The following is an 8,194-nucleotide window of genomic DNA, read 5'->3' on the forward strand; positions in this document are numbered from 1 at the left end:
GTGTTTCTTTTGTTAACAACACAGCCATCTACAGTTCACCTCTAGAGACCTAAACATCAATTAACTTTTTTGGGTAACCTCAACATTAGTTATTATCAATACCCACATTAAAAAATTAACAAAGGATGATGTAGTTTAAACCTCAAAAATTACAAACAAGGCCACGTTTGTTATGACTGTTTTAGATAAAAAGCAAGTGGCTAACTCCCTCGCCTCCTTCAAATCTTTGCTCAAATGTCCCCTTTTCAAAGAGGCCCACCCTAGCCCATGTAAAATTGCAACCTAGTCCCTTCTGTATGCTGTTGTTGTTAGGTGCCATCGAGTCGGTTCCGACTCATAGTGACCCTATGCACAACAGAAGGAAACACTGCCCAGTCCTGTGCCACCCTTACAATTGTTATTATGCTTGAGCTCATTGTTGCAGCCACTGCATCAATCCACCTCATTGAGGGTCTTCCTCTTTTCCACTGACCCTGTACTCTGCCAAGCATGATGTCCTTCTCCAGGGACTGATCCCTCCTGACAACATGTCCAAAGTATGTAAGATGCAGTCTTGCCATCCTTGCCTCTAAGGAGCATTCTGGCCGCACTTCTTCCAAGACAGATGGTTCGTTCTTTTGGCAGTCCATGGTATGTTCAATATTCTTCACCAACACCACAATTCAAAAGCGTCAACTCTTCTTCGGTCTCCCTTATTCACTGTCCAGCTTTCACATGCATATGATGCGATTGAAGATACCATGGCTTGGGTCAGGAGCGCCTTAGTCTTCAGGGTGACATCTTTGCTCATCAACACTTTGAAGAGGTCCTTTGCAGCAGATTTGCCCAATGCAATGCGTCTTTTGATTTCTTGACTGCTGCTTCCGTGGCTCTCGATCGTGGAGCCAAGTAAAATGAAATCCTTGACAACTTCTGTATATTCGCTGTATTTGTAATCTGCTCTCCTCTGCTCCCTTATGTTATATATAGTTTGCTACTTTAATCCCTCTTTTTTATTGTGTTTCCTCACATTAGAATGTCAGCTCTAGGAGGGTAGCTACCTTTGTTTTATTCACTGATGTATGTCAAGCACCTGCTTTGTACATAGTAGATACTCAGTAAATTTACGTGTGGAATAAATGTAGACGTTTTAGGCCCGTCCAGAAGACTTTTAATTTAAAGAGATGAACATCTCACTGATTATTAAATGGAACATGATGAACAATGACCCTAAATTGTAATATACTTTCTAAGTTGCAATGCCTCCAGAGAAAGAAGCAGTGAAAGTACTAAGCTGAAAATTACTAAGAATTTAAAAGAAAAAAAAAATTACTCACACTGAATCCTGTATCCAAAGAAATCCAGCTATACTATTTAGGATCAGAATTGGGGTAATAGGATTAGTAAATCATTATTTTTCAAAATATTGAAGGGAATGTTGAAGTAGAAGAAACATGGGCTAACTAGTGACAGTTCTCAACAGTGCCATGAAATCACATAAAAGTTACCAAAAATAACTAAATACATTGCTGTCATGTCGATTCTGACTCATAGCGACTATATAGGACAGAGCAGAACTGCCCCATAGGGTTTCCAAGGAGCAGCTGGTGGATTTGAACTGCTTTACATTTTGGTTAACAGCCAAACGACTAACCACTGCACAACTGGGGCCTGGGTACAGAGTAAAAACCCACTGCTGTCAATTCAATTCTGACTCATAGCAACCACAAAGGACATAGCAGAACTGCCCCATACGGCTTCCAAGGAGTGGCTGGTGCATTCGAACTGCTGACCTTTTGGTTAGCAGCTGAACCCCTAACCACAGTGCCACCAGGGGCTGGTTACAGACTAGCAGCTAATAAAACACACTTTTAGATGAAAGAAGGTAAAAAATAAAAACAAAAAAGCTTTAAAAACACTTCCCCACTACATTCATTCCTGTAGTTACCAGGTCGAAGTATTAGTACAACAGATAAACTATGTATCCTCACTAGTGTTAACAGCTACAGTTCTCCAAGCACCATCACACACATTATTAAATCCCCAGAGGAAACAAATTCAAACTCAAACTCCAATGTAAACAATCAGGTAACTAACAAAAGCACTTAATGTGTGCACTTCACAGTAAAGGCAACTTTTCCCTTCAAAATGCCCTCCAGTGTTTGACAAACTACAAAGAAGCCATTCTAAAGAAGATCCACCTTCTCTGCACTGGAAATTAATACAAATCTTCTGAGGAGCAATTCGGCAGTGAGCAAGAGCCGTAAAAATCTTGAAGCCCTTTGACCTCGTAATGTCACTCCTGGGAACTTTCTCAAAGGAAATAACTACACTGAAGCAAAAAAGCTTTAGTGTAAAGATGTTCACTGCACAATTATCTATAATAACAAAAAAGCGGAAACCCAAATGCCAACAATACGAGTAGAAACCATATATACATATCAATACTAACGAAAAAAAAAGCTAAATACAAATAACATGCAATCAGCAATGCAAGAACATAAAAATACATTGATAAGAACTGAAGAATAAAAGGCAAAAATAAAAATTGGGTTAAAATAAATTACTTTCCAATTTTAATATTGTAGCTACATTGTTCTTTCCTTAAAAAAAAAAAAAATCCACCTTCTCAAAAGTATGTGAAAAAGACAGAACAAATCATTTTGTAAAGGCCATAAAAATCCACTATTCACCAAAAAAGTAAAAATCAAATCTGATGATATGTTATGCTATTTAAAACAGACATGAATTTCAAAGCTTTGAAGAATATTTTGCTCCTTTTAACCATGTCAAACCCAATGATGCTTTTTTTCTTTGCCTTTACCCCTGCTCAGAAACTTATTTTACCACTGATGCATTCAAATGTTAAGTGAGGAGATTCTAGATATTGTAACTGGTTTACAAAGAACCCAGTAAAGGTGATTCATAAAAGCAACTCTACAAGTACATTAACTAAAGATGTGCTCAAGAGTAAAATTTCACATTATGTGAATTTCACATTAAACAAAACTTTGCATATTTAGGAAAAAGAATAAAGGCTACAATTTATACCTCAAATAAAAGGATTTAAAGCAAGGAAGAAATTAACTCTAAGTTTTTATGAAGCCTTAAGGAACAGAAAAAGATCTGTACTACTAAAACATTTCAGCTATCTTTGACCATTCAAACTACTCTGAATAATGTAATGCTTAAGCCTAGGGAGGGCAAATGCAATTTAAAACCTTTAGTTTTAATTTTTAATTATTTGAACAAGGTATCTGTCATATTTCTACCTTTAAAACCTAAAAAGAAAAAAAAAAAAAGCACCCTCTTCTATAAAACTGTATCTTTTAAATGTTTTCCACTATCATTGCCACTGAAAAAGGGAAACTTGAAGTTACAGAATGCTAAGTGTATAGAGCTGCAGAAACTATCATTCATTTGAACTTGTTGGGCTAGGCAGCATTGGTGGGTGCTTCAGAGAAGGGGAAACCGTGGGACTGTGGGGAGGAGAAGCCAAAAAAGTGACTGTCCCCCCTCTGAAGGGAGAATTCCTTAAAAACCAGCTCTGAATCATCTGGATAGGTAAAGTTCGCCTGCTGTAAACGAGTATTTACATTTCGCTGAAAATTTGTTTTCAAAAAGAAAACTCAGTGTATGAAAAACTCCCTTAGCCCACCTTTGAAAGACCAGTATGTCTATTTAAGGAGGACAATGGTCACTGGCCTTGCCAGTTCTGCCTAGGCCTAAGGGAGGCATGGCAGTGCCTGCACCACGGAGGGGCCCGGGGCACAGGGGAAATGGACTTGTGTGCCCTTGGTAAGCTCTGGCGGCACTCCCCAAGTTAAGGACACCGGCCACAATGGAATGGAGTCTATTGACATTTGCTGCCCAGTTTGAACACTAAGCATTTTCTTACTTCATGAAATACGAACTGACAGCCACCCCCCACCCCCAACAGGCCTTCCCACGCAAACACGCCCTCCAGAGTCAAAGCCAGTTCGCTGAAAGCACACCGAGCCCCCGGGCCCCCACCACAAGCCTGAGTTAGGGGGAGGGGGCGGGGGTCGCAAGTAAACACCCGCATTTCTGCTTCAGGAGCCCTTCATGCCCCCGCGGCAATTCCTCTTCCCTCGAAATTCCGGCGACTGAAGCGGGGGTAGTGAGAAAATGCGCAGCGGCCCGCTTCCCGCAGCGGCCCGGCGGGGCCCGGCCCTCGCCCACCCTGTTCAAAGGCGCCTGCTCCTCGGCGGCCTCCGACAGCAATGCGGCTGGGCCGCCACCCGGCAGGAGAGGCCTTGCGGGGAGGGCCGTCCCACCCCTGCCCCAGGTAGGGGACGGAGGACGCTGCCCGGGACGGCCCGGAGCCCCACGATCGCAGGTTTCAATGGGGAGGGGGCGGGAGGCCACTGCCCACCCCTCCGCCCCGTCCTTCGACCGTCTCCAGGCCAGGGAAGAGGGGCGTCAAGGGAGACCGGACAGACCCCAGCGATCCCAGATGCGCCCTTCAACAGGAGGGGACGCTGTCCAATCCCCCCTCCCCCGAAATTCCCCACTGGTGGAGAAGACATGTTTCGGGAGCTCCAGGACCCCGCCAACATCAACATTTAAACTAGGGGTGGGGGTGCTGCCCAAGCACCCCCCCCCACGAGGAGAGGGAGGCGTAGAGAAGGCGGAACCGGGGCTGACAATTGCGGAGACCTGTGAACCCCCCCGAGCGTGGAAACCGAGAGAAGGCGGCTGCCCGGTCCTTCCATCTTGACCGTTTGGGGAAGGGGGTGGGGATGGTGCAAGAGACTGGACGCGGCCTGACAATCGCCGAGAAGCCCCGTGGGAGCCTCCAGCCCCTCGGCTCCAGCCCGAGAGGCCCCCGCCCCCACCGCGGGCCCCCAGCCCACCCCCCGGGCCCCGCCGGTCACGGGAGGAAAGGCGCCGCGGGGGAGGGGACTCGAGGCCCGGCCGTCCAGGCCCGGGCAGAGGGGGCTCGGCGCCGACACCCACCTGCCCAGGCCAGGCCGCCCGCCGCCCGCCGCCGCCGCCGCCGAGGAGGACGCAGCGGCTGAGGACGCGGTGGCTGAGGACGAGGACGAGGACGGCGCCGGCGCGGCGGCGGACGACGTGAGGAGGCCGCCGGGCTTGCGGGCATTGGCGGCCGCGGTCTGCTGCTGCTGCTGGGGCTTCAGCGACATGGTGAGGGGCCCATACACCGGCCCGCACGCCGGGCGGGGACAGCCGGGAGCCGGGCGCGCCGAGGAGACGCCGGAGCGCGGCGGGGACGCGCGGGCGCGGAGCGAGGAGGCGCGGGCTGGCGCGGCCGGGGGGGCGCCGGGGCCGGCGAGAGGGAGGAGGACGACGACGAAGGGGCGGGGAGGCCCGCTGAGACCGATGAGCCGCCGGGAGCCGAGCCGGGCCGCGCCACCGCCGTTGCCGTTGCTACCAAAACAGTCTGAGGCGGAGGGAGGCGAGCGCTGCCCGGAGGGAGGGGGGCCGGGGCCGGGCGGAGGAGGGGCGGCGGAGGGATACGGGGCCGCGCCGCCACCGCCCCGCCCGCGCCGCCGCGCCGGCCGCGGGAGCGAGCACCGCCCCGGCCACCTGACCGCGGCGAAACGGCGAGGCTCGACGGCCGCCGCGGGGCTCCGAGTTGTTGCGGCTGCCGACCGCATCCGAGGCCGGGCACGCCGAGACACTGGGTGGCGGTGCCGGGTGGGCGCGGAGGTGCGGAGCTGGGGACTCTTTACCGGAAGTCGGAAGGGTCGGGCGGAAGCACTCCGTGAGACGACCGGGGACCGGGAGGGACACGTGAGGAGCGGGCGCTGCGCTGGGGCGCGTTTGCGAGGGTCGGGTGAGGGCCCGGCGTCCGGCCCTGCCTGGGTCCGCCCTCCTCGAGGCGGGTCTGGCCTCCTGCGAGGGCGTGTCGGTCTTCGCCTGCTGGGTCGGCCTAGTGCAGGGGACAGGAGGAAAGTGGCCCCCTCCTCCCGAGTGTTCCTCCAACGTCCTCAGACTCCTTGGAGGAGCCCTGTGGGCCCCCACCTGATGCAACCTAGAAAATGGGCTTGCGAGCGCCTGCAGGGCGGAGACTGTCGTGCTACGTAGAAAGCACCTCGAACAGTGCCTGGCACACAGTAGGCCCTCAAGTGGCACTGGGTGGCCCAAAGGCAGGCCGCGCTCACTTTCCCTGCCAAGACTAACTAATGGGGTTGGAGCAACCTCTTGGGGCCACCCACATCTGGTTACCTTTTCCCCACTTTTTCCACTCCAGCAACACGGTAACCAGAAAACTCTTTTGGGTACCTGACCTTCGTCTGAACCCATTTTTTACCCCTCACTTGAACTTCGTTTCCTCCATTCATAAGACTCAAAAGGAAATGTACGTGATTTGGTAGCGCTATGGATAATAGGGTCTCCTTCAGTGGAGACAGAACAGACCTCACAAGAATGTGCGAACTTTAGACATTGGCCCCTTTAGAAGTTTTACTTTAACTTAGGGCGCCAGCCAGCACAGTAGTCAGTTCTTTACATATGTTGCAATTAAGCTGGAAGCAAGTAGATAACGACTTCCCCCCCCCCCCCCCCAGTGAAGAATCTAGTTTGTTTAAAAGTGAAATTATTTCAGGAAATGACAGGGGAAAAAAGCAACAAAATTCCCCTCTGTCTCCTAGAGTTGTCCAGATAAAGAGAAAGATATGGAAAAACTTGGGGGAATGATTAAGCCAGGTATCTCTAATAGCCAAAATGAAATTAATCTCCTAGATAGTCCAGGTAAAAATGATCCTTGTATTCCACAAACATTTGAAAACTAGGAAGTCAGCTCCCCCTCCCCCCCACCCCATTTAAGCTATTCCTTTAAACCAACAGTTACAAATCCTTTAAAAATTAACCCAAAGAAATTGAGAATAAAATACCAGATGGAAAAAGAAAGAACCACAATAGTGATACAATCAACTTTCGTTGATTTAATTATTTGACAGCAATATATGGGACTAAGTTCTCAGAATTCAATCTTAGCATCAGACTCCTGGCAGACGGAAAGAAAAAGGGAAGTAGAATAAGAAGGCCTGAAGCTGACATAGCTGAACTTGATTTCATGTAGGCTGAGAGAGCTCAAGTTCCCATCCATTATCAGTGCAATTTTTGCAATGGCTTCCTTGAGGTATAATTTACATAATATAAAATTCACCCATTTTAAGTGTCTGATTTTTTTACTTTTAGTAAATTTACAGACCTGTGCAATCATCACCACTGATTTCGGAGCATTTCCATCACCCCAAAAAGATCCCTCAAAGCCATTTGCAGTTACTCTCCATCTCCACCCCCAGGCCCAGACGACGACTAACCTACTTTCTGTTTCTATGGATGTCCCTATTGTGGACATTTTATATAAATGGAATCTCAACAGTATGCAGTCGTTAGTTTCTGGATTCTTTCACTTACAATGTTTCTGAAGTTCAGCCCTGTTGCAGCATGTATCAGTACTCTTTTTTTTTATTGCTGAGTAGTATTCCATTGCATGAATGAACCATATTTTGTACATCTATCCATCTACCAACTGGTGGACATTTAGATTGCTTCTAGTTTTTGGCTATTAGGAATAATGCCTCTAGGAACATTTATGAACATATTTCTTTGTGTGGACATATGTTTTCATTTCTCTTGGGTAGAGTTTTAGGAATGGAATTGCTGGGTGGTTTTTTTTTTTTCATGGTAAATTATAGGGTCCCTACGAGTCGGAACCAACTCGATGGCAATGGACTTGGGTTTTTGGTTATGGTACATTTATATTTAACTTCTTAAAGATACTTTTTGGAAAGATATTTTCCAAACTGGCTGTACCACTTTGCATTAACACCAGGAAGATATGAGAGTTTATCATCAAAATGTGATATTCTGCTTCAGCTTCTGTGGGAAAAAGTTTGGTGGTTCCTCAAAGAGGTAAATAAAGAATTAGCAAATAATTCAGCAATAATTCACTCCCAGGTGTACCCAAAAGTATTGAAAATAGGAACACAAAAAGGCACTTGTGCACCAATGTTGAGTTAAGCGTTGTTCACAATAGCCAAAAAGTGGATCAACAAATATCCATCAACAGATAAATGGATAAACAAAATGTGGTACATACATAAACAATGAAATAATAATCAGCTATAAGAAGAAATGAAGTCTGCAATATGGATGAACCTTGAAAACATGCTGAGGGACGTAAGTCAGACACAAAAGAATAAATATTGTATGATTCCAC

At 47.7% G+C, this 8,194-nt stretch overlaps 1 protein-coding gene across 11 annotated transcripts in view; it reads right to left on the minus strand.

The window, feature by feature from the left end:
• The window catches only part of ATXN2 (ataxin 2), a 119,680-nt gene extending 114,220 nt beyond the window's left edge, over nucleotides 1-5,460 (minus strand). For 6 of the 11 annotated variants that reach the window (XM_049866798.1, XM_049866800.1, XM_049866797.1 and 3 more), the window contains exon 1: nucleotides 4,960-5,233. In XM_049866798.1, the coding sequence (XP_049722755.1) occupies nucleotides 4,960-5,147 (188 nt within the window). In that variant the 5' untranslated portion in view covers nucleotides 5,148-5,233. Of the gene's footprint in view, nucleotides 1-4,959 lie in introns of all 11 variants that reach the window. The other 5 variants (XM_049866793.1, XM_049866792.1, XM_049866790.1 and 2 more) reach the window with 1 other exon arrangement.
• Nucleotides 5,461-8,194: the final 2,734 nt, after the last annotated feature.

Source organism: Elephas maximus, chromosome 22, assembly GCF_024166365.1.
Source record: "Elephas maximus indicus isolate mEleMax1 chromosome 22, mEleMax1 primary haplotype, whole genome shotgun sequence".
Taxonomy (NCBI): Eukaryota; Metazoa; Chordata; class Mammalia; order Proboscidea; family Elephantidae; genus Elephas; species Elephas maximus.